The following is a 27,922-nucleotide window of genomic DNA, read 5'->3' as shown; positions in this document are numbered from 1 at the left end:
AAAAATGCACAGAAGGATAAAGGTTAAGGAGTTATCTGCTTTGATACAAATTAGCCCTGGAGATAGTAGGGGGCTTGTAATACTAGCTCAGGAACAGCATACCCTGGACAGGAAGTAGCATGACAGCGAGCAAGAGACATTTATGCAAGATGCTGACAAATGGGTAGACAAGTTTGACACTTGATACAGAGGAAACAGGTAGGAAAACAACATGAAACAAAATAAGGCAAGTAAGTGAATTTCTAATAGCATAATGCTGAAGGAAGGAAAGGAAGTCGGGAAGAAGAACAAGGATGGGGAATCAGGAAAAAAATAAAGATGGGAGGAGTTTCATTAATATTCATAGATTTCAAGTCCAGAAGTGACAAATGTGATCATCTAGTCTGACCTCATGTTCAACAGGAGGCCACAGAATGTCCCCAAAATAATTCCCAGAGCATATCTTTTTGAGAAACATCCAAACTTGATTTAAAAATGGTCAGTGATGGAGAATCCACCATGACTCTTGGGAAATTATTCCAGTGGTTAATTATTCTCACCGTTAAAAATGTTCGCCTTATTTCCTGTCTGAATTTGCCTAACTTCAGGTTCTATCCATTGCATCATGTTGTATCTTTCTCTATTATATTGAAGAGCCCATTATTAAATATTTGTTCCTCGTGTAGATATTTATAGGCACTTCATAACCTATTTTGGTTATTTGGTTAGCCAAATAGATTGAACTCTGTGAGTCAATCACTATACATCATATTGTCTAATCTTGTAATAATTCTTGTGGCTCTTCTTAGAACCCTCTCCAGTTTACCAACATCCTTCCTGAATTCTGGGCACCAGAACTGGATACAACATTCCAGCAGAATAGTAGGGTAAAATACAGAGTTAACATAACTTCTCTACTCCTGTTCAAGATTCCGCTGTTTATGCATCCCAGGATCACATTCGCTTTTTTGGCCACAGCATCATCATATTCAGCTTGTTATCCACCATGACACCCACATTTTCTTTAGAGTCACTGCTTCCGAAGATAGAGTCCCCCATCCTGTAAATATGGCCTATGTTCTTTGTTCTCGATTTATTAAAACACATCTTTGTTTGGACACAGTTCATCAAGAGATCCAGATTGCTTTGAATCAGTGACCTATCCTCTTCATTATTTAGCATTCTCCCATTTTTTTTTGTCATCTGCAAACCCTGAGTGGTGAATTTATGCTGAGTGAGAGAGAGAAAGAAACAACCACTACACTTTTACACTGCATTTTTTCTGGGCACTAGCTAGTTAGGTGATTTTTGGCATAGGATCATTCTGAAGAAATATTAGATGTTACTTCATAGGTTAAATTAGTGTTGATAATAGTAATAGCTCAATCAGTTCCTACTACATTTACAAATCACATTTCCAAAATATATTTCTGAATTTTTAATGCTTATCTTTATTTGTGGTCCATCATAACACATTGTGACCTTGATGTGATAACAATGCTTGGCAAAATTGGGTTTTGTCATGAGAATCATTGTGTCATGATTCACACATAAACAAGGCCTTTTCCCCTCCCCAATTCAATGAAGGCTTTTCTGTGTGACCACTAAAATCTATACTGCTCCACAGAATAATGGAATGGATAACAAGCAATTTTATTGTGTCAGAGAGGCATAGAAGGATTCACTGATTACAGGAAACTGCTTTAATCAATAAAGAGAAAAAACTACACACTTGAAAATTTGTTTCATTTTGTCTTAATGAGTAAATGCTAGACATTTCAACAGTGCTTGCAGAAAGAAGTCTTGCATAATTTTTATACATTATTCAATTTTTTGTTTCTAATGGTATTTCTAAAAGCAGGATCACATATGTAATTACACTGCTTTCAGATATGACAGTGCTGAATTTGTATCAGGTTTCACAGAGGATGCTGTGCAGTTAGTGCAAGTAACCTTTTAGATTTCCATATACTGTTTTTTTTTAAACTCATTATAATGTGTTTAGTCCTGTCACATATTTTAAGAGTGGTGTTACCAGAGTACTTCACAGTGGCAGTAAATCTGGAAGCATAAACGAAACCTTGACTTAAAACGAAACAAAAAAAACCCAAACAAAACAAAAAACAGCTTTTCTGGAGTGGAGCATTGTAAAAAATTCCCAAATGAGAAGTGGTGACTTGATGGGCCTTTCTTTTATCACTTTTTAATGGAGACAGTAGTAGGGGAGATAGTGACTGGGAAACCCCTCACACCAAGAGGAAGACAATTCATAAATTACAGTGACAAATGTTAAAGATATTCTAGTAGTTGTGTATGAGGCCAAACATTTAGTTGTTTGTTTGTTTGTTTATTTATTTATTTATATGAGAGTAGTGTCTAGAAACCACAACCAAGATCAGGGTCATATTGTGTTAGACACTACACAAAACATAGAAGCCACAACTTTTACACTCAAGAGTTTACTATCTAAGACAGACAAAGAAAAACAAAATGAGATGGGCAAAAGCTAGTGAAACGGGCACAGATAAGTGAATAGACTTGGCTGAGGTCACAAAGAAGAGGTGGGGAAAGACCCCAGGTCTCCTGACTCCTATCTTAAGGCTTTTTAGTGCCCGGTCCCCCTACATGGCACTACCTGTCTTAAGTAAGGTAACTCTATAGTCAACCATAAAACAAGGAGGTCACGTGTATTTCTTAAGAACAAGGGAAAATTCTTTCAGAGCACATACTGTACTGTAGCTAGCCACCACCATATCCCTTTTAAAAAAGTATAGTGTATTTGAGAATTTTGCTCTAGTGTTGTTGGATCTGAAGGTACACAGTACAAAAACTCTTAACACTTCTGTAGTTGATTCAGCTTCATATTTCAGCACTATGTTGTACTTCTTCTGAATGACACTTTACAAGTGCCTTCTTGTATTCCACCAAATAAAATATGTTTAATTTATATGGCAATTAATTTCTACTGCTCTTGAATGACTTTATACTTTAGGTATCATCTGTACCATCATGCAGATAACATGGTTTTCTTTCCATCCTCCACACTTTTACAAAACTTATGCACCAGCTTTTTTCTTCTAAAACTTTTGTTTTACGACCATTATGGCTGTCACACTGTCTGGAGTGGCTCATGACAGTGAATGCCAACCTCAGGACAGACTGTCAAAAAGATGGTCAAAAACCCTAAACTGGTTGTATATTCCATAATTAAGTGTTACTAACCAAGTAGCAAATGTGAACTCCTCAAGCACAAAAGCAGCCTTAACATGGAGTCATAGACATAGGTACTCTGGTCTGTCTTGCCTTCTAAGCAAGCCTGACTTTGTGAACAATGGTCACTTACACCAAAAAGCACAACAATGTTCAGGTTACCCCCAATCCCAAAGGCCCGTCACTTACCCTTAGCCAATTATATTCAGATGTCAAACCAAAGATGCTTGTATCCATTCAAGTAACAAATTAACTAAAAGTTTATTAGCAAGGAAAACTAAATGAGTATTATTTTAAAAGGTAAAAGCAGGTAAATATACACACAAATGAGTATCGTGAGTTTCAAAAGATAATAGACAGCTTTGTCATAAGCAGACTCTATATGATCTTTGGGACTAACAGAGGCAAAACAGCTGGGGGTATTTTGCTTATGTTTAGCAATTCTTGACTCTTTAGAGTCCAAGCAGCAAAAAACAAAACAAAACAAAAAAACCCACAACAACCAAATTTCTCCTTGAAAGGGATGTGTACTCCCTGCACCCCAGAGCCCATGCTGATGGGATGAGTTCAGCAACATCCATATCCCTTCCCTTAAAAGGGTATACTCCTTCCCAGCAAGTCAGATGAAAGTCACCCCACCCCCTTAAGATGAGGTGCAGTCATTGTTTTGTCTTTTCTTTTCTTCCCATATCCGATTCTTTTAATTCATTTTCTCTTTTGTTTAAGGGGTAGAAACTGCAGATCTGGGACTGATCCCTGTTTAGCTTCCTCTCTCCAAGCTTTCCTCCCAACTCCTCATGCATCCAGCTCTTTACATTTCTTTACATTTCTGCTGGCTCTGAGAATTACTTACGTATCTGATATCCTGGTCTCTTTTTTATTCCTATTTCTGATGCCCGCCCAGTAGCTGCAGTGCTGTACTTATTGCAATATCATGTCAGAAATGTCAGAATTACAATCAATGTTGACATATGGTACCACATACAGATATAATGGTGGTCATTGGCAGAAAAGGATTGGAAAGGGTTTAGGTTAATTTTGGAAAGCAAAATTGAGTGTGATTTGCAGTTGGGATTGTTTTTTGATAATTGGTTCACTCAAACCTAGATGTCCTTTACAACTCATGTAATAAATTACAGTTGTTCATTACTAAATCTAATTTCTAATAGTAAATCTTTAAAATGACTATACAGGGAGTATATATGGCTTAATCAAGCTTTAATAAAATAATGGAATATTTGTTTTAATGGACAGTAATTTAAAGGAAGTTTTCTTATGTTACTTCTTCAGTTAAACCAGTCATTGAAGGTGTAATGTTTACCTTGGTCCTATTAAATCAAAGCTTATAAATACAAAGCTAGATATGCCCACACTTGTGTTTGGCCTTTGAGGGCCCAGTCCTGTATATACTTAGTCATGTAAGTAGTCAGTCAGGCTATCCACAAGAATAGAATTTATAGCACTGAGCTCTAAGTAATTAAATGCAGTCTCAAGTGCACTGTGTGTCATATATATGTGTGTGTGTGTATTTCTATACAGATGGAATAAAAACTAATTTTATAGAATATATTATTTGAAGCCATTGAGGCTACTAACAGGGATAAAATGAACAAGGATAAATAAGATTGGGTGCTTATATGTTAAGCTTATTTAACCACTTCATATTGTTACCACCATTCCTAAGTGCCTCCTCTCCCCCCAAAAAAAAGTCAAACCTGATTTTTATCTCTTAGGATGTTGATCTGTGGATACAGTGTTGTAATATGGCCTCCTCATATGTTTGTGACAGTAGTTAGATTTCTAAAAACTTTTCTTTGCACATTCTCTACAAATATATTCATTTTGCACTGGAAGATATTTACATTTACCCATGAGTGTACTATTCATTTATTTTACTACTGTCTGGAATCATGACTTTGGAGTATGACAACTTGTGACATGGCATGAAAAATGTGCAACAAAATAATCATTTGTTAGCAAACAGTTTTGGACCCTTGTTCATAATTGTCATAAACAGATAGCTAAGGGTTAATGTCTCTTTCACCTGAAACACCTGACCAGAGAACCAATCAGGAAACCGGATTTTTTCAACTTTGGGTGGAGGGAAGTTTGTGTAAGAGGTCTTTTGTCTGTCTGCCTGTTTCCTCTGAGCTTTGGAGAAGTAGTTCTATTTTCTAGTCTTCTGTTTCTAAGTGTAAGGACAAAGAGATCAGATAGTAAGTTCTATGGTTTCTTTTCTTTGGTATTTGCATGAATATAAGTGCTGGAATGCTTTGATTTGTATTCTTTTTGAATAAGGCTGTTTATTCAATATTCTTTTAAGCAATTGACCCTGTGTTGTATCATCTTAATACAGAGAGAACATTTGTATTTTTTTCTTTCTTTTTTATATAAAGTTTTCTTTTAAGACCTGTTGGAGTTTTTCTTTACTTCAGGGAAATTAAGTCTGTACTCACCAGGGAATTGGTGGGAGGAAGAAATCAAGGGGAGAGCTGTGTGTTGGATTGCTAGCCTGATTTGGCATTTCCTCTGGGTGAAGAGGAAAGTGCTTTTGTTCCAGGATTGGGAACGGAGAGGGGGAATCACTCTGCGTAGTTTCACAGAGCTTGTGTCTGGGTATCTCTCCAGGAGCATCTGGAGGGGGGAAGGGAAAAAGGATTATTTCCCTTTGTTGTGAGACTCAAGGGATTTGGGTCTCGGGTCCCCAGGGAAGGGTTTTCAGTGGGACCAGAGTGCCCCAAAACACTCTAATTTTTTGGGTGGTGGCAGCAGTACCAGGTCCAAGCTGGTAACTAAGCTTGGAGGTTTTCATGCTAACCCCCATATTTTGGACGCTAAGGTCCAGAATCTGGGAATAAGGTTATATCATTTGTTAGCAAACAGTTTTGGACCCTTGTTCATAATAAACAGTTATTTAAATATAGTTATTAAAGGGCCACATCCAGCTTAATTTACATGAGTATTCCCACTGATTTGTAAGGTAAACAATACTTGGCCCTCAATCTAAAATTCCTAAAATATTTTGGATGGAATCTTGAAAGTGCTCAGGATTGGCACAGCTGTGCTTTGCTATTTCTTTCCTATTGACTTCAGTGGTAGCAGAATTAGGCCAACATTGAGTGTTTTGTGGGGGGGGGGAAACACCCTGAATTCAGAGCACATTTTGTACCTACTGGAGAAACTGTTGTCTTCTTTGTACACAATGTATTTTTTTCATACTGACAGCATGTCCACTGAGATAAAGCTTATATTAATATGGAACTTCTGAGGCAGTCAAAATATTGAATTTACTTTATCTGGGGTCTAATCTTATTCAATTTATCTGATTCCAATGATGCATATTGAATTCAACAAGTATGTTTGAAAATAACAAAAATTGGCCCAAAGCAGCTCTTTATAATTTATAGTGACTTTCAAAAAAGAATATCTTCATTTAGTTATCCCTTTTCAGGCTTTTATTCTCCATTATTCGGTAAGTGCTGTTGGATCTTAAAGAACAGTTACATGTGAACTCATTCTTTAAATTCTTAGGACTAGTATTTTGAAACTATTGTATAGAAAACAAGTCGACAACAACAGTGGTTGGCTTTATTTCCTTGTGAAACAAAACTGAATGTGAGGAAGAAGTGAATAGAAAGCAGAGCTGGTCACATAATGGGGGGTGTTTTTTCCCAATGAAATATTCCAACAAAATGATTTTTTCATTATAATTGTTTCACATTTCCTGTGTTTAAATAAATTAAAACCAAAATGTTGTTTTATTTTTTAAACAAAAACCGTGAGAAATTTTAGACAAAAACACGTAGAATATTTTCCATGAAATTGTCCATTTTGCCAACAGCTGTTTTTCATCCTTCGTGTCCCCCTGCCTCCCAAAAAATAAAAGATCAGAAAAAAACCATCTCTAATAGGTAAAAGTATGGAAAAGAGAATGTATTAGTGAACAGGTAAACAAACTAGAATAACAAAGTAGAAGGAAAATACTTGCAAGAAATTTTAAAATGAGTTTATAAAAATAGAGGGATGCTGTGAGTCAGAAATATTGCAATGGAGCACCATCTTTGCTATAGTTAAGCACTTAGTTAAGCACTTACTCTTTAAAGGCTGACTCTTCTAAATACTCTAAAATCCACATGCTTACTCAAATTGTCTTGATTTTTTCCGTGACTCAGGAGGTGTTAGGTAGAATTTGCAGTCCAAATTTGATGTAATTTGAGCAAGAAGTCCCTGAGATACAGCCCCCTCCTCCCCCTGGAAAAAAAAAGGCATTTTTTCAAATTCAGCAGATGCTTATAATTTTAACTTGGTGCTCAAACTAATTGCCCCCAATTGATTTCATTCTCTCACTATTTATCCCAGGTAGTGGATGGCACCCACTGCCACTTTGGGGAATCCCTATTGACAACATTATTGGTTCTGTAGAATGGTACACTCAAAAGAAAAAAAAACACCATTGAAATGAGCAAGTGCAGCAAAACTAGGTAAAATATCTTACATAGGCAGCCTACTGTCATGGTAACTGGATGGCTTAAGAAGACATGTTGTGCCAGGCAGTGTAAGTTCAAACCGTATCCTTGGTGAATCTCTGAGAATGATCTGTAGGCCCTCCTCAGTTAAGGATTTTTTCTTTTTTCACTTTTGGACAATATCCTGTTAATTTGAACAGCTAATTTAGAAGGATTCTATTTTCTGAAAGAATATACATTTCACATACTCTATACAGACTCTATACATACTCTAAACAGATAGAAAAGAATGACTTCTGGGCATGTTGCTATTCTTCCAGCTGGGAGGTTATTGTAGCAGAGTGCCAGCACTGATTCAGAAACTACACAGAATGATAAAGATGGTTGTCTTTGTATTCCAATATAGTGTGTCCCTGAACCTTCCAAACTCACTTCATCTAGGAACATAACTTCAATTCAAATTTAACTTCTAGCATTGAATGGGTTAATCAACATTTCTATTATAGCCTACTTGCTATTGTATTATGGTGAAGAACCATTTTGCTGCTCTCTCACAAGCTAATTTCATCTAACAAAACACACTTCAGGTACCAGGTTGAATACAGCATTCGATTGTGATTCTAATGAAAAGAGAACTACCAAAGGCTCTTTAATATTTGTTTTAATTATTATATAGAAAATGTTTGAAACAACTGGTTATATTCTGCCATAACTAGATACTGAAATTTTTGTTTCTCTTATAATATTCTTTTCTTTTCATGTTCTGAATTGTCCAGTTTGAATGTGGCTGTGAACTTTTTCAAATGTAAGAAGACTCTAATCCGATAACTTTTTGGGAGAAGAGAAAAGAGCTGACTGAGCAATCACTGTAATTTGGTTGAGAGTCTCTAGTGAAGATGTCAAATCCTGCTTTTTTGGATGGAAAGCAGTAATCAGAAATTGGAGGGGGGGTGACTTTTAATTTTTCTGCATAGTTAAGCTATTACAGAAATACAAGTAGGAGAAAAATCTTGAAAGCATTTTGTTAAAAGTGAAGTTTCTTTTGCAATAACACTTGGACATTATGGGATTAGAGACAACAGATGAGCAGCAGGATTCATGCTTTCTGCTTAGCATGTTTCTATTATAGAATGTGTGTTGCTGTTTTGATGTATTATAAACCTGAGCCTACATAATTATAAATTTTAGAATGTTGTCTTTGTGAACATTTGCATTTTTATTTCAATTCTTTAAAAGTTTACTTTTATTTAAGTTCTGTATTCCTGTTAATGATCAATTGTCACAGGGCTTAATGGCTCAGAGAATACATAATGATCACCATTTTGAATCTAGTCTAGGTTGGTAATAAGTGCTGGCTGTAATGATCTATGTAAAATGAGCCTGAGGTAGTCTGAGTCCTCAGTGCCTGAGTCTCTGTGGCTTGGGCTGTGCATAATCATTGACACTTATCAATTTCAATTGGAAGAATAGGAGGGGTGAGACTGCGGGCTGGACCCAGCCCTAAGTACAATGAGCAGACAGAGTCCACCTAATCTCCTAATCACCTAATCTCATCCATAGTGCATGACAAAGATCAGTATGATGGAGGAGTTCAGTGTAACTCTTTCAAATGCCCTCAACTTCCCTGGCTGGGTTGTTTGCTACTGTGGCAGCCACATCAGAGTTGCCTACGTGCGGTGTGAACACCTTGCTTACACACACACTTCTTTACATGTGTTTTTTTTTAAAACCAGAAAAGATGCCAAACTCTTTCCTTTCTGTCTGTATATCTGTTTAAAAGTCCAGAATACAGTCAAACTATGTAGAAGTGTGTTGTTACTCATCATCTTAGTTTTTCTTTCAACAAGGCCAAAGTGAATTATGCAGTTAATTATAACTGTTCAATGTAGTGCAAATACCTAGGTAGATTTGGCGGCATGATGCACTCCATATGCTGAATTAAGCCCTGATTTACATTCCATGCAATTTCACTTAATTCCATGGAATTCAATGAGCTTGCATAAGGTCATTTGACCCTTTCTGATCACTGCTGCTCTTGAAACTTCCAGCCCAATGTTTATATAGTATCGGCATGAGTATCAATGACACCTATTGGTTAAAGCAAAGAACTAAACGGAATAGTAAAAAAAAAAAGGAAACTAGAGCATAAAAATACATTTATAAAAAATAAAATAACTAAAAGGTGCAGTTCTGGGCTGGGTTAATCTCCTGTAATATCTTAGGGAGATATTATTGAGTTAAGTTTAAGTATCTTTGGAGTCCATTGTATTAAATGCAAACGTTATGTATTATTGTGGGCCAGGATGTCCAAAGGACTATATTGAACAGTATGACAGGCAAGAATAGCTTTTGGGACAATATATGTGAAGTGAATTTCTTGGGAAATATCTAGGGGTATGTGAATGCAAATTTCCCCTGCCCCACTGCCAGTTATGCAAAAACTCAGCCCTCTGAAGCTACCCCCTGAGGAGAGGGGATAATCACCTGTTCCCAGAGTGTCTCAAAATCAAAGGCCCAAACTATGTCAAGCAGTGACTCACAGATTTTTCTGAAGAACCCTTTGATGGGGTTTGAAGAGCTGAGCACCTGTCAGAGCCATTGGCCGGGCTGGGGGTGATTTTGGTAAGCTTACTAGCTTCCAAATAGGTTATTTTATTGTTTTTAATATGTTTTCTCTATAGAAATGCTGAATATGTTTTCACCTTAAGAATAAATATGCTTGCTTAGAAAGGGCTGTATGGTAACTTTTAACTGTGGGCAATTACACTGATTACTGTCTCTGAGGAGAAAGCAAAGGAAGGCATGCTTAGGCAGTCTGTCATGCTGGGGAACTCTCAGTGTAGCCAGGGAACTGTGCATCATGGGAAAAACCCAGTCAGGAGGGAGAAAGATGTGGGTCTCCATCCAAGAGAGGTGATGGTTGGGGAACTGGAAGCCTAAAACTGGGTGCCCTTGTTGGACCACAGGGAATACAGTTGCCCTGAACTGTGAAATTAAAAAAAATAATAAAGTAAACAAAAATAGCAATTCTGGGCAGAGGGCGAAGTCCACCCCTCGAGCAGGCTTTTGGCAGCGAGGGGAGGCGGCGGCACAGCCCTTTTGTGATTGTCTCTTCTCATGGCAGCAGCGGTGGATTGTGCTCAGCAAGATGGAACATGCAGTGGCAGGCACAGAGTTCAACATCCTGCTTTCCACATCCTGCTCAACTCCTACTAGGTTACACATGATAAGTAATATCCACCTAATACAAGCACAGTTTATTCTTACTTTGAATATCATGAAAAGAAGACAGAGAACACCGGATTAAAGAAGGTGAAATATGAGGACACCATTTTTTACTGGTTGCAGTAAATTCTAAATAAGTACTTAAAAGGCAAAGTGATAACCAAAGAGAAAATCCAGGAAGCGAAAGAGGTATACAGAGAGCATTTTCAAGATGATGTCTTCATTGAAAAAGGATGGAACTATATTCTTGGGAAGTATGAAGGGCATCTTCTGATAGAAGTAAAGGCTGTTCCTGAAGGCTCAGTCATTCACAGAGGAAATATACTATTCACAGTAGAAAACATGGATCCAGAGTGCTATTGGCTCACTAACTGGGTTGAGAAAAAAGAACGAGGAGTATTGGGACACCTTAGAGACTAACAAATTTATTTGGGCATAAGCTTTCGTGGGATAAAACCCACTTCATCGGATGCATGCAGTGGAAAATACTGTAGGAAGATATATATACACAGAGAACATGAAAAAAATGGGTGTTGCCATACTAACTTTAACTAGACTAATCAATTAAGGTGGGCTATTATCAGCAGGAAAAAAAAAAACTTTTGTAGTGATAATCAGGATGGCCCATTTCCAACACTTGGTTGGAAGGTGTGAGGAACAGTAGGGAGAAAATTAGCATGGGGAAATAGTTTTTACTTTGTGTAATGATCCATCCACTCCCAGTCTTTATTCAATCCTAATTTAATGGTGTTTAGTTTGCAAATTAATTCCAATTCTGCAGTTTCTCAATGGAGTTTTTGAAGTTTTTTTTTTGTTGAAGAATTGTGACTTTATGTCTGTAATTGAGTGACTAGGGAGGTTGAAGTGTTCTCAGACTGGTTTTTGAATGTTATATTTCTTGACGTCTGATTTGTGTCCATTTATTGTTTTGTGTAGAGACTGTCCGGTTTGGTCAATGTACATGTCAGAGGGGCATTGCTGGCACATGATGGCATATATCACATTGGTAGATGTGCAGGTGAATGAACCACTGATGTGATTAGGTCCTATGATGGTGTCCCTTGAATAGATATGTGGACAAAGTTGGCAATGGGCTTTGTTGCAAGGATAGGTTCCTGGGTTAGTGTTTTTGTTGTGTGGTGTGTGGTTGCTGGTGAGTATTTGCTTCAGGTTGGGGGGCTGTCTGTAAGTGAGGACTGGCCTGTCTCCCAAGATCTGTGAGAGTGAGGGATCATCCTTCAGGATAGGTTGTAGATCCTTGATGATGCACTGGAGAGGTTATAGTTGGAGGCTGAAGATGACAGCTAGTGGCATTCTGTTACTTTCTTTGTTAGACCCGTCCTGGAGTAGGTGACTTCTGTGTATTCTTCTGGCTCTGTCAATCTGTTTCTTCACTTCAGCAGGTGGGTATTGTAGTTTTAAGAATGCTAGATAGAGATCTTGTAGATGTTTGTCTCTGTCTGAGGGATTGGAGCAAATACGGTTGTATCTTAGACCTTGGCTGTAGACAACGGATCATGTGATGTGGTCTGGATGAAAGCTGGAAGCATGTAGGTAATTATAAAGGTCAGTAGGTTTCCAGTATAGGGTGGTGTTTATGTGGTCATCGCGTTTTAGCACTGTAGTGTCCAGGAACCGGATCTCTTGTGTGGACTATTTTTGTAGTCATGGTATCCAATCACAGTGGCCACAAATTCCAGGAAGCAGAAGAAAAATTTGGCAAAGTATTTGTTAGAGACATCTGGTAGCTTAGAAGACTGGAGTACAAACTACATGACTTTGGCTACAGAGGAGTTTCTTCACACAAGACAGCAGGAATAGGAGCATCCGCTCACTTGGTAAAAGGATCTGAAACAGCAGCAGGAACTGCTTTAATTAAAAAGTACTTCCAGATTATTTTATTCCAGCTGCTGAACACATTACCATAAGCACTTGGGGGAGACCATGAGAAAGATGCTTTTGAACACATAGTGATGCAGTTTTCTTCAGTGCCTGTATCTGTGGTCAGTGGCAGCTATGACATCTACAATGCTTGTGAACTCAAACTTGGGTCACCAGTTAGGGGAATTGGAAAACACAGTTTAAGAGTTTCAGATAACAATTTTCACTAAGCATGAGTTGCCAGTTTATTCCTATGATTTAGCCAGAAAAAAACAGATATGAAAGCTAGTACCAAAATGGTAACCTAGCAATGCCCAGCAGAAAGAAAACAGCTCCACTAGTATTGTGATAATGTTGGTCCATTCAGATGCTGAGGTGATGCAGATGTAATAAACAGGTAATTCCTCTGTATTACAAGCCTCATACATATTCAAGTAAATCTTCATTTGAATTCTAAATATAGTATGCTCAAAAAACCTGTTGAAGCCAAGTTCCCCCTTATATGTCACTTTGAAAAGTTACCCTTTTGACATATGGTTAAGATCACAAAACTATATCTGCAAAAATGTCATCTTGGAATTCTGTACATTTTTGCATCACATTTCACAAGTTTTTAAATCAAATAAATCTGTGTCTTTTGTTTGTTTTGTTTTTGTTTTATAATATAGAGTGGGATTTTTACAGACTCTTTAATCTTTTTTTAATTAAATAAATGGGCCCAGTGTCTCAAAGGTGTACAACCCTGTACAGATAAACATGGTTCAGTATTCTGAATAGAGGCTGTAGCCTACTGCATCCCATGGCAACAATCACTATTAAAAATCACATTTTACTAAAGGTATAGAAAGAAGAAATGCAGTAAACGTATTTTAAATGTCAAGTAGTAAGTAAGTCTTTCATTTTAAGAATACCGCTTTTCCTTTCCCTTCATGTGTAGAGCTTTCATAAGGAACCCTTTCCCCATCCCGGTTGACAGCTTTTTAGATGGCATTAAAGATGGTAATAATTGTCTTTTTGGGGCAAACCGCTGAGATGCACTGGAGCTGCTCTCATTGTTAAAGTTAGCTTCTGCTTCTTTTAAGACAAACACACACATACGGGAACAAAAAAGATCAGCAAAGATAGAAAATGAAGCTTCTGTCTCTGATGCTGACTCTCACTTGCAACCTCATTGCTGGATAAACAAGCACAATGCACAGTCTATCAGCCTGACAGACTTGTACAAGCATCAGGCTGTTTCAGATATTCCTTTTATTTGCCTTTGTGCACACAGGTTAATAGCAAAGTTCCAAAAGATACAGTCTTAGCAGGTTTGCGAAAGGCAAAGAGAAAGAGGTAAGAAAGAGAAGGAAAATGACACAGTAGGGAGGGAGGGAGAGCAGGAACCCAAAGCTCAGACGCCAGGGGGTACTCCTTCATTAATTTGTACACCAATTGGTCCTAATTTCAGACCCACCAATTTTGATTAATTAATTTCTGGTCCAGTCTCCTCTTGTTTACCAGTCATGATCTTAATATAGACCTTTTTGTTTGGACTATTTGAATATTTGTGTCTTAACGTCCATGACTTTTATAATCAATCATATATATGTAGCAGACTGGGTTGGATTTTTGTTACCTTGGCAATTTAGAGTACAGTTCTCCATTTTACAGAGGGGGAAACTGAGGCACAGAGTGTTAAATGACTTGACCTGGGTCATACAGGAAATCTGTGGCAGAGCAGGAAATTAAAGCTTGGCCTCCCACAGTCCAGGCTAGTGTCTTTGCCAGTTGATCATCTTTCCTCTCTCTTCCTTTCTGCCTCATATACCATTGCTGGATTTGTCCCACACTGCTAGGATGTCAACTTATTTTACTTTTGTTGACTGTATGGTTTATTTTGTTTTATGACTGATAGCTAAGAAATTATGCTATCTGAATTTTATGGTTTCAAGGGAGAATTACATGCAAAGGTCAAGTTGCACCCAGTAACCCACATGTTATGAATTGTTAAAAGAACTTATTTGTGTTGGAAAGTAACACACTCAAAAATTAAGAAATGCCAGAATTAAGACTGCCTGTGCAACCTTCATTCAGCCTCCTTCTCCATATGCATTATGATAGTCTTTAATTACATGATCACATGCTATTTTTCCCACAGCACCCCACCCTCATTCAGTGCCCAGGTTGGAGTGCTCAGTTAATTAGCAGCTATTCAGTGTTTTATCCTCATTATTCAAGGGCTGATCCCAGGTCTTATATACTGCATACTAATCAAACCCCATTGTAGAGACACAATTGGTAAATTTCTTGTTCTCTTACTTGTATTAATATTTTAATAATCATTTAACTTCTGTTTAACAAAAACAGTTGTTATGACTTTTGCTAATTTCTGTTTCCCTACACAATCCCATGGGACAAAGTTTCCCCAACCACATCTGCTATTGGATTCCTGCAGGGACGAAGGGCCTGATCCTGTGAAGTAATAAGCATCTTCTATTTCTATTGACTTGAATGGGTATTGAGAGTGATGGGCACCCTGCCAGATTGTCTCCTAAATGATATTTTACTGTTAAAACTTCTTTTTGATCGTATAAACAGTTTAGCAGAACTTTTAAAGAACAAAATTAAGCTTTTAAAACTTCTAAAACTGCCATAATTGATGGGATCATGGCAGCCATTTGGGATTTTCTCCCTGACAGGAATGAGTCTGAGCAGGTGTTTTCAAGTCTTAAAAGCTTTTGCACTAATGATTATATACTCTTTCAAAAATAAATGTGTCTTCATCTTGCCATTCATCTGTCAGCAGTATTGATTATTATTCAGGCACCAACTCAGCTTTCATTTCATCATTAGCACTTTAATTGACCATAGTCAGGGATTCCTTTGCTAGTATGTCTCACACATTTGGATCATGACGTTTGAATTACTGCAATAAAAGCTGACATTTTTCCATAGAAAAGTATTTCCATTTTTGAAAGTATATATATATATATATATATATATATAGTGACAAAGTTCCTCTTCTACCTTGGTAGGTCTTGCACTTATTTGGCAGATTTGTGATCTTCCCGACAGTCTGGATCAACTCCTCCTGTGTCTGATCAGGAGTTGGGAGGTTTGGGGGGAACCCAGGCCCACCCTCTACTCTGGGTTCCAGCCCAGTGCCCTGTGGATTGCAGCTGTCTATAGTGCCTCCTGTAAGAGCTGCATGACAGCTAAAAGTCCTTGGGCTACTTCCCCATGGCCTCCTCCAAACACCTTCTTTATCCTCACCACAGGACCTTCCTCCTGGTGTCTGATAACACTTGTACTCCTTAGTCCTCCAGCAGCACTCCCACTCCCACTCCCACTCCCACTTAGCTCCTTGTGCCTCTTGCTCTCAGCTCCTCTCACATACTTCCTCTCCTCTGACTCCCACCTCCCTGACTGGAGTGAGCTCCTTTTTAAACCCAGGTGCCCTGATTAGCCTGCCTTGATTGGCTGCAGGTGTTTTAATCAGTCTGTCTGCCTTAATTGGTTCTAGCAGGTTCCTGATTACTCTAGTGCAGCCCCTGCTCTGGTCACTCAGGCAACAGAAAACTACTCACCCCGTGACCAGTATATTTGCCCTCTACCAGGCTCCTGTACCCCACTGGCCTGGGTCTGTCACAATATATATACTTTTGACAACAGTATGAATAAGGCATGCTTCAAACCATACTACACCAACTGCTGTGAACCCTCACATGAAGAGCACTTTCTACAGGAGCAGTCCAAATTGACTTCAATGGGAGTGTTTGTATAATATAATAATAGGAGATATACCTATCTCCTGGAACCCGAAGGGACCTTGAAAGGTCATTGAGTCCAGCCCCCTGTCTTCACTAGTAGGACCAAGTACTGATTTTTACCTCAGATCCCTAAGTGGCCCCCTCAAGGGCTGAATTCCTAACTCTGGGTTTAGTAGGCCACTGCTCAAACCACTGAGCTATCCCTCCCCTACAAGCCCATCACTTATGGCAGTTTTAGAAGTTTTAAAAGCTTAATTTTGTTCTTTAAAAGTTCTGCTAAACTGTTTATACGTTCAAAAAGAAGTTTTAACAGTAAAATATCATTTAGGAGTCAATCTGGCAGGGTGCCCAGCACTCTCAATACCCATTCAAGAAATAGAAGATGCTCATTGCTTCACAGAATCAGGCCCTTCCTCCCTGCAGGAATCCAATAGCAGGTGTGATTGGGGAAACTTTGTCCCATGGGACTGTGTAGTATAAGTAAATCCTCACCAATGTGAGCATGTTGTATAATCCAGAAGATGGTCATGAGTAGATTATGGAATAGAATATATATCCAGGAAAGAAGCATATGTGTAGAGATATTTGAAATATGTGATCTATCAAGAAATTCCGCTCCACTAAAATGGCTCTGCTGTAAAAATCATGAGCACAAAAGTGTCAGGGTGATGGCATTCAAGGCACTATGTATGAGCAGCATAGTGGTAGCTAGAGTACTCATGCCCCTGTTAACAAAATCTTATTTTTCAACATAACTTCCTTCAAAGATAAATGCTGCATTATACATGTACCAAACTCTAAATGCCAAGTAGAGATGTAATGTGCTTGATCCAAAGCAGTTCAGATTGAAGCAGAAGAGAGAACCATAATATTAATTTGATGTTTTTCATCACCCTTCATGAGAATGAATGGGAACAATTTTCATCAAAGTCACACAAAAGAAGATTCTAAAAATTTTTGGTAAAATAATCATCGATCACTAATTTAATTTTCAAAACAAACTAAACAACACAGTGACTATTTGCATAGAGGGGAGCAGAACCTTTACATTGCATATGTATGATATTGTAAGTATGATGTATAATAAACCCTTAAAACAATTAAAACTTTTTCTAGGAGCACATGCAGGTTTATTTTAAATTTTAAATTTTCATAGCATTGGTTTTTGAGAAGTGATTTAATAACACTTCATAATTTTTTTTCTTATTGAAAATGTTGTGATTTTGTTTTTAAACAGCTGAAGATGCATGTGGAGGAACAATGAGAGGATCCAGCGGCATGATCTCCAGTCCCAATTTTCCTAATGAGTATCATAATAATGCCGATTGTACATGGACCATTGTGGCAGAGCCTGGCGATACCATTTCACTTATATTTACTGATTTTCAAATGGAAGAAAAATATGATTACTTGGAAGTAGAAGGTTCTGAACCACCAACAATATGGTGAGTAATCTGATGCCATTTTGAAGCCTGTAAAGTGAGAAAGAATATGTAGGGATGGTCCTGCAACCTTTACTCACGTCAACACTGTAGCCTCGCTATAGTAAAGGGGTTTATTACTTCGACATGTTAATTGATTCACTGATTAGAAATGTAAACCAACTTCCAAATACAGAACATCAAAATTAAAAACCACGGTAGACTCATCCACCTGATTATGTTGTTGGGTAACTTTAATCTTTGTTGCATGCAAATTAAAGTACAGTGCCATTGATTATATCACTGGGTGTCTCCATGCAGTAAATCAAGATACACTGACTCAATACATAATGTAGTCATGCATTCTTGATGTGACTTATTGGTATGGGACCACTGCAGCACAGAGCAAGTCCTTAACCCCTTCGTACCTGATGTGGAGTTTATACACCCCATCACACAAACATGTTTTTTGTTGATGTAGCAGTTCTGAGAAGTTTCCTCTATTACTGTCCCTGTAGTTCCTCTGTACAGCTGCCTCAGTAGTTGTTGGCCTCAGCTGAGTTGCACTGGTATAAAACTAATGTAAAGAGCAGATGAATCAAGTAATCTCTTTAATTAGCTGATTCAGTTTGTTGGAAAATAACTGGAAAAAGATACATGGTTAATTCAACACCGTTCATAGTTACATGGTATAGCTGTTCAAGGCAGCAGTATATACTGTAAGAGTATTGGAATATGACAGAAAGTTTCCTTTATCATAGTAGTTTAAACTCATCCAAAGAAGAGGATATAAACAAAATTTTCCACAACACTTAGGCCTGCAATAGAGACTCAAGTGGGGCTCAGAAGGCCTTGTGTCATCTTTGTGCACTTAGGTAAATTTCACACATTAGACCAGATCCTCTACCACTGTAAAATGGCATAGCTCTGTTTGAAGTCAGTGGTGCTATAGCAGTTTACTCTACATAAGCTGTGGTCCATTATGTGTAATCAGGATAGAAAAAACAGACTAGACTTTAAAATAATGTAGTAAAAGAAAAAAATAACCCTCCTTAATTTAGGCATTTGTACTATTTGAAAAGAGCAGACCTTATGTGTACAAATGATGCTAGATGTAATATCCCTAGTTATTTCATAATATATATCAAGACAGGAGACAATACACTGTATTTCAGCTTTCATTAATGATATTTCATGAAATTTACATGATTCATGTCACTGTTGGTGAGTTAATTATCTGTATTAAAAAGTTACTGATTTGCCGTTGATTGTTACATTTTTTTAAACTGGTTCTCAGCTAAATTAATTCTTTTAAAACCAGAATTTATTATCATTATTACTGAAGTAACACGAACAACATAAAAAACAATGTTAATCAGCTGAACTGCTAAAACTTCATTTGCTTATTCTAAAGTAAATTTTGTGTATTCAGTGTAACATGCTAATTTAATATTTGTTCATTTAGAGGAGCAGATTGTAAGAGCATTGTTTTCTAAACTTATCAGTCATATTCCCTGAATTAGATTGAGGTACTCAGTTATGCAAAAATACTTCTCCATATGCTGGGGAAAAATATTTGAAAAACTTAATTAAGATATTTGATAATTAGTTTTACTATGTTCATACTTTATATCCTTTTAGAATAGTTTTCGAGCTTCCGCTCCACATAGCTACATTCATGATGCATGCACAAAATTCTCTATATGTAAGTCTAAAGATAGGATCCTTATGCTGTATCTTACTGTATTCGACAAATGGTACATAACTACTTGAAAGCCTGTTCAAATTGTTTAAAAATTGTGTTTGATCCAGACAGTAATGTCTTTTGTCTTATTTCTCAGACTATTATTTATGTAAGGAAGGCAAATAAACTCATTCTTATCCTCCTGTCCATCTAGGTAAATAACAAAATGTTTACTACTTTAGCTTGTGAGATACAAGCTAAAATACTGAGCTAAAATATGTAAGGTAGCCACTCTTGTAATATGAAAAAAAAAAAAGGCCAGGAACTCTTCACAAAACACTGTCGCTTTCCATTTTCACCTCATCAGCCAAGACAGTTTACATATTTAAGAAAAGTAGCTGTGGTAAGTCTTTCCTATATTGAAATTCTTGATATACTGTATATCCTTTCCATTAAGTATCACAGAGAGCAGCTAGATCGCTTTGTAATCCTGCTCAGCTTTCTTCTGTTTGCTGTCATTTTAAATAGGCTGTTGGCTTTGAAAGTTGATGACATGCATGCAAAGTGTTCCTAAACCCTCCAACACACACCTTCATGATTTACTTAATGCAAAGCTTTACAGAAGGCAGCACATCGCGTTCAGAATGCATATCATGATTATCTGAATGAAAACCTGATTATTTTATTTTGAGAATCCAGAGTGAATTATGGGTACCTCTGTCCTGCTGGTCTTTAGAGATTGCCTGATGAAGTGATATTCAGATCCAGATCCATATTAAGTCTAAAGTAAGGGTTCAGATATGAAGCTGGTTCAGGCCTTCATCCTTATTTCTGTCCAAAGATTTTGAAAACTCACAAGCTGTTTTTCCAGGAATTGAGCATATATTGGTAGCACTCTGGCAAGATGAGCTGATCAGTTAGCAAAGGTGGATATTCTCATCCATATTAGTGCCTAATCCTTTTTTTGAGCTCAACTAAACTCTTGCCCTAAATGATAGCTTGTAGCAATGAATTCCCTCAGGCTATCTACATTCTGAGTATCCATTTTGAATTTGTTGCCCGACTTCCTGTATTTGGATTATGAAAGAGAGTAAACAGCAGCACCTGACTAAATTTCTTTGATAACATTACCATCTTTTATTATATCTTCCCAAATTAATTTCCTCCATTAATTAAGGTCCTAATCTTTTCAATATGTTCTTAGATAGAAATCTTTCTGTGCACTAATCACTATAGATCTAGAAATCTAACTCTGTACATCCTACCCACTGGATGACATGAAGTATAGATCTATTTATTTTCTTGTCACTACCATGATGCTCTTCCCTTTGTCAGTAGGAGTTATGCTTTCATCTCTGAATTATGAACATAAGCCTACTTATTCTAGCCCTCACAGTGTTTATTTTCTTTGTACTCCTCTGCAGTAGTTAAAATACCAAAATAAACTTAAGCCTTTTTTTTTTTTTTAATTTTGTCACAAAGCTAAGTAATTGACACAAAATATTAATATCAACAGCACTGATTCTGGAAAATCTTCTTTTATTTGAAATGACATTATGCATCTTTAGTTATCTTCCTGCTTTTATAGTCTGTAACAAAATTGTCATATTTTTAGTGTTTTAGCATCAGCAAATTATTACAGTATATATTTTATTTGTGATTTAGTACTGCATTCTTTGATTGAAATAAGACCAGTAACTCATTTTGGGTCAGACCCATTTTCATCACAAAATAGATATATTTGGTGAAAAATATTGTTAGGTTCTCTGTATTTAAATGTCTAAGGGCCAGATCTTCAGCTGGTGAAAATCCACTGATGCTACACTGACTTACATCAGCTAGGGATCTGGCCCTAAAACATATGACACTAATACTGTGGCTAAAATTCATTACGCAAAAAAGGAAGACTTTGCAGAATTGTATCCTCAACATTAGCAGCATAAGCATATTAAAATATTTATTATGATAAAGTTCTTGATTGAGGCGTTAAATGAAAAAAAGTCTGACTGTTTTGATTTGTTTCACCCCATGGACAGGAGTGTACTTATAACTAAGCCATCAAACATAGTGTATCCAAATTTGACCCACTGGAAGCATGTTCACAAAGAACTAGTACAGACTCTGAATTCTCTCTTATCAAAAAGCAATTTGGACAACTGTGCACTTACTCCTAAAATGAAGCAATAATTCAAATCACGTGTTTTTTACAATGACTTAATCTCAAAATAATACTGGGATGTCATTACATTTACTCTTCTAAAATTGATGTTGGAAGTCAATATAAAAGGAACATAGCCTATTCTGGTATGGCAAATCTTACTGGAGCATCTAGACCAGTTTGGTGTGTCCGTTCTTATTCAATTTCCCCCTTTTCAGTGTTGTTATCTATTAATATATAAGGTAATACAAAATAAAAAACTGAAAACAAAAAGCCATTTCAAAATGAAAAATCAAAACATGTCACTCTGAAACTGTGTAAACAGGACATTTCACTGTTGTTGGGGGTAGAGGGGGCTTATTTTCTCTGAAATGAAAGATTAGTGAAATCAACACCATTTTGAACATTCATTCCTTCTTTAATACTTTCAATTTAAGAATTTTTCATAGCAGTTTTTCATAATAAAGAAGTTTGCAGTTTAAAGTGAAACATGGAAGCTGAATTTTTAAATATATTTGTCTGCCTAAGATTTTTCTATAGTTTCAGTGACCATAGTAACTAAACATTAGATTCAAATATAATATTATTGAATGATCATAATAAATATTGTTCTTTGTATGAGAAAAAATATCTAGATGTTGCTTTCAATAATGATCATCATATTGGATCATATATCTCTTTTGCATAACTTAAACTTTGAAAAAACTTCTGAATAACCATCAGCAACCTGAGAAAATGTAATTTTGAAAACACTATGGTAAGTAAAGGAAAACAGCTGATCTAGTTAAGATATACTCAGAGTAGAAACTATTCCTCTTCAAACCATTTGCACTCCAAAAAGAGCAAATAAATTGTTTTGAAAATTCTCATTTTCTTATCCATGTGGGCAATAATACAGTTTAAATTTTTAAATTCAGTCAACGATACATTATATCTTAGTCTCATTATAATTAGTCCCAACCTCTGAAGGTATTTAAATCATTCTTGCTTAAGCAGTAAGCAAATAAATCGTGCCCTACCAAATTCACGGCCATGAAAAACACATCATGGACCGTGAAGTCTGGTCTCCCTCCATGAAATCTGGTCTTTTGCATGCTTTTACCCTATACTATATAGATTTCATAGGGGAGACCAGCGTTTCTCAAATTGGAGATCCTACCCAAAAGGAAGTTGCAGGGGGGTCCTAAGGCTATTTTAAGGGATTGCAGTATTGTCACCCTTACTTCTGCACTGCCTTCAAAGCTCAGTGGCCAGAGAGTGGTGGCTTCTGATTGAAGCCCTAGCTCTGCAGGCAGAAGCACAGAAATAAAGGTGGCAATACCATACTATGCCAGCATTACTTCTATGCTGCTGCTGGCAGTGGCTCTGCCTTAAAAGCAGAACTTCTGACCAGCAGCTGCCTCTCCCCAGCTGCCCAGCTCTGAAGGCAGTGGCACCACCAGCAGCAGTGCAGAAATAAGGGTAGCAGTACCACTCCCCCCCAACTCATTTTTGGGCAGGACCTCTACAATTACAACAATGTGAATTTTCAGATTTAAATATCTGAAATCATGACATTTACAATTTTTAAAATCATATGACCACAGAATTGACAAAAATGGACTGTGAATGTGTAGACCCTACAAATAAATGATACTAAGAAACAACTGTCTAGGAAGGAGTATGGCAGAAAGGGATCTAGGGGTTATAGTGGACCACAAGCTAAATATGAGTCAACAGTATGATGCTGTTGCAAAAAAAGCAAACATGATTCTGGGATGCATTAACAGGCGTGTTGTGAGCAAGACACGAGAAGTCATTCTTCCGCTCTACTCTGCACTGGTTAGGCCTCAGTTGGAGTATTGTGTCCAGTTCTGGGCACCGCATTTCAAGAAAGATGTGGAGAAGTTGGAGAGGGTCCAGAGAAGAGCACAAGAATGATTAAAGGTCTTGAGAACATGACTTATGAAGGAAGGCTGAAAAAATTGGGTTTGTTTTGTTGTTTTGTTTAGTTTGGAAAAGAGAAGACTGAGAAGGTTCATGATAGCAGTTTTCAGGTATCTAAAAGGATGTCATAAGTAAGAGAGAGAAAATTTGTTCACTTTAGCCTCTAAGGATAGAACAAGAAGCAATGGGCTTAAACTGCAGCCAGGGAGATTTAGGTTGGACATTAGGAAAAACTTCCTAACTGTCAGGGTGGTTAAACACTGGAATAAATTGCCTGAGGTTGTGGAATCTCCATCTCTAGAGATATTTAAGAGTAGGTTAGATAAATGTCTATCAGGGATGGTCTAGACAGTATTTGGTCCTGCCATGAGGGCAGGGGACTGGACTCGATGACCTCTCGAGGTCCCTTCCAGTCCTAGAATCAATGAATCTATGAATCGTGTCTTACTAATCTAATCGAGTTCTTTGAAGGGGTCAACAAACATGTGGACAAAGGGGATCCAGTGGACACAGTATACTTAGATTTCCAGAACGCCTTTGACAAGGTCCCTCACCAAAGGCTCTTACATAAATTAAGCTGTCATGGGATAAAAGGGAAGGTCCTTTCATGGATTGAGAACTGGTTAAAAGACAGAGAACAAAGGGTAGGAATTAATGGTAAATTCTCAGAATGGAGAAGGGTAACTAGTGGTGTTCCCCAAGGGTCAGTCCTAGGACCAATCCTATCCAATTTATTCATAAATGATCTGGAGAAAGGGGTAAACAGTGAGGTGGCAAAGTTTGAAGATGATACTAAACTGCTGAAGATAATTAAGACCAAAGCAGATTGTGAAGAACTTCAAAAAGATCACACAAAACTAAGTGATTGGGCAACAAAGTGGCAAATGAAATGTAATGTGGAAAAATGTAAAGTAATGCACATTGAAAAAATAAACTCAACTATACATAAAATATGATGGGGGCTAATTTAGCTACAACGAGTCAGGAAAAAGATCCTGGAGTCATCGTGGATAGTTCTCTAAAGAAGTCCACGCAGTGTGCAGCGGCGGTCAAAAAAGCAAACAGGATGTTAGGAATCATTAAAAAGGGGATAGAGAATAAGACTGAGAATATATTATTGCCCTTATATAAATCCAAGGTATGACCACATCTCAAATACTGTGTACAGATGTGGTCTCCTCACCTCAAAAAAGATATACTGGCACTAGAAAAGGTTCAGAAAAAGGCAACTGAATTGATTAGGGGTTTGGAGAGGGTCCCATATGAGGAAAGATTAAAGAGGCTAGGCCTCTTCAGCTTGGAAAAGAGGAGACTAAGGGGGGATATGATAGAGGTATATAAAATCAGGAGTGATGTGGAGAAATTGGATAAGGAAAAGTTATTTACTTATTCCCATAATACAAGAACTAGGGGACACCAAATGAAATTAATGGGCAGCAGGTTTAAAACAAATAAAAGGAAGTTCTTCTTCACACAGCGCACAGTCAACTTCTGGAACTCCTTACCTGAGGAGATTGTGAAGGCTAGGACTATAACAGTGTTTAAAAGAGAACCAGATAAATTCATGGTGGTTAAGTCCACAAATGGCTATTAGCCAGGAAGGGTAAAGAATGGTATCCCTAGCCTCTGTTTCTCAGAGGATGGAGATGTATGGCTGGAGAGAGATCACCTGATCATTGCCTATTAGGTTCACTCCCTCTGGGGCACCTGGAATTGGCCACTGTTGGTAGACAGATACTGGCTAGATAGACCTTTGGTCTGACCCGGTATGGCCGTTCTTATGTTAACTATATTTGTTTTAATTTTTTATGTATAAATATGTTCAGAGTAGACAGATTGTGAAAGAAACATGATCTTATCAAACACGAACTAAAAGCATTATTTTTAGATTACTAGTATCCAGCCCCCAGTGCCTTTGCAGCTGCATGAGCCTCCTGGTTCTGCTGCTTCAGAATGGTTCCTTAATTCAGCAGGGGTTTCCTCTGAGTCAGCTGCATAAACTGAGGATACATTGTTTTTATTTTTCCCAGTCGGTTCCTCATCAGGCTGCCAAGTGGAAGAATTTGTCCCTTGGGAATGATGCCACATATGTCCTAAGAAGTTTCAGAATATTATTAATTATTATTATTATATTTTATTTATGTTATTTATTTATTATTTTCCCTCAGTACATCATGGGGATTTTTTAAACAAATAGCCTTCGTAATATACAAGATTTGTAAACATAAAAAGGGGAGAGCTATTGTCTAAAATTTATCTCTATGAGTCACCTGTAAATCCTGTTGGTTTGAGTAGTTAAAAGTGTTGTTAACCTTTCTGCAGAATTCCTGCATGTTACATGCTCAGATGCAGTCATTCTTCTTTGGCTTTACTTAAAATTCCCTCAGCTCTAAGAGTGCTGTCTTCTGGAGGTTCCAGACCATGGTGTTATGCACTCCGCTTATTCATACCCTGAGGGATCACTGCAAGTGCTTCAGTAATCACTTGGATCATCTCTGTTCTAGTTTTCCATAATTGTTTCACTTCATGAGAGAGTTCTTCATACTTTGCTATCTTTTCCTCTTGGTGGTGTGTGGCTTTTTTGTTTTTGTTTTTTATGTTCCTCATGGCTGGTATGGCAATATCAATTAACATTATCTTGTTTAACTTCACTTCTACAACTACTATATGCAGCCTGTTTGCCTTCACTGTTGAGTCTGTGACAATTGCCAGATCCCATCAAATCTTAGCCTCTTCATTCTCTGTAGCTCCTTCCAATGTTGGACCATTAACTTCCTCCAGCCTCTCTCTCTTCCGGTTTTGCCATAATCTGTCATTGGATCATTTCTTGATTTGCACCATGTGTCCATTTAACTCTTTTGTCAACAATGATCTCCAGTTTTCTTGGGTTGCTTGTACGATGATTGTACGATATTGCTGTGGGGCTGATTGCCTCTAAACAACACACACTGCCAGGCAAGGAGCCTGCAATCCAGTAAAGCTCTTCTGAGGCCCCTTTTAAACCATTTGTAACATTATTAATTATTTATTTTAGTTATATTGAAGTAGCACTCAGAGGCCCCAATTAGGATTATCTCAATGTGCCAGGTACTATACAAACGCACAGTAAGAGACACACCATGGCTCAAAGAGTTTACTGTTAAATTAAGACATGATGCAATAAACTATTGTAACAAAATAGTAAAGGGGATATGGAGGAGGCCCACAGGTGGCTGTGTGTATAAAAGCTGCATGCACAGTTTGCACACTTAAGGGAGGTTCTTTTTTTAATCCCTTTTGGCCTCCTGCCTAGTCATTCTCAGTTCCGATTCACAATTGAGTTATCACGGTAGAAGTGGTTTTGAGGAGGCACTTAGAAGAGGAGTGTATTTATTTTGAGCTTTTGTTCGTTGCTAGCTACTCCATACCTATAAATTACCACAACAGGTTGCCATTCTTGTCCATGGAGCTGGGCTGTTATTTGCTTTGTGCCTTTTCTCTAAATAGGCTGAATTTGTGCACAGCCAGCACACACAGCTGCCTGGAACGTATATGCCTGGGAAAGCTACAGGAGTCTGCATGATGGGAAATGATGGTTGACTTTAGTGTGACGTTTTGATAGCATATAGATGGGCAATCGGGCTTTCAAAGTACAAATTACTATGGACAAAAAACTAGTAACTGTTTGACACACTGAGAAAATGAGGAAGACGTAAGTCAAGAAGTAGAGCTGGAAACTGTAGAGCAGGGGTCGGCAACCTTTCAGAAGCGGTGTGCCGAGTCTTCATTTATTCACTCTAATTTATGGTTTCGCGTGCTGGTAATACAATTTAATGTTTTTTAGAAGGTCTCTCTCTATAAGTCTATATATTATATAACTAAACTAGTGTTGTATTGTAAAATAAACAAGGTTTTCAAAATGTTTAAGAAGCTTCATTTAAAATGAAATTAAAATGTTGATCTTACGCTGCTAGTCCACTTAGCCCACTGCTGGTCTGGGGTGCTGTTCACCTAGGTTGGCAGCGGGCTGAGCTAGGCCTGCGGCCAGGACCCTGGCTGGTAAGAGTTTGTCAGCCAGAACCCAAGACCAGCAGTGGGCTGTGCGGGGCCGGCGGCTGGGACCCAGAGGGCTGGGGGCAGAGGGCTGGAGTCAGGGCTGGGTATGTGGTGGGGTGTAGATGTCAAGGCAGAAGGGGGGCTGGGTATGGGTGGGGGTGCTGGTGTCAAGGCTAGGGTGAGGG

General features: G+C 37.7%; 1 protein-coding gene across 4 annotated transcripts in view; it reads left to right on the top strand.

The window, feature by feature from the left end:
* CSMD3 (CUB and Sushi multiple domains 3) overlaps positions 1-27,922 on the top strand; it is a 1,232,975-nt gene that overhangs the window by 301,177 nt on the left and 903,876 nt on the right. For all 4 annotated transcript variants that reach the window (XM_030553724.1, XM_030553722.1, XM_030553727.1 and 1 more), the window contains exon 5: positions 17,751-17,958. In XM_030553724.1, coding sequence (XP_030409584.1) covers positions 17,751-17,958 — 208 coding nt within the window. The remainder of the gene's footprint in view (positions 1-17,750; positions 17,959-27,922) is intronic.

This window comes from Gopherus evgoodei, chromosome 2, assembly GCF_007399415.2.
Source record: "Gopherus evgoodei ecotype Sinaloan lineage chromosome 2, rGopEvg1_v1.p, whole genome shotgun sequence".
NCBI lineage: Eukaryota > Metazoa > Chordata > Testudines > Testudinidae > Gopherus > Gopherus evgoodei.
This window is presented reverse-complemented; position numbering and strand designations above follow the sequence as displayed.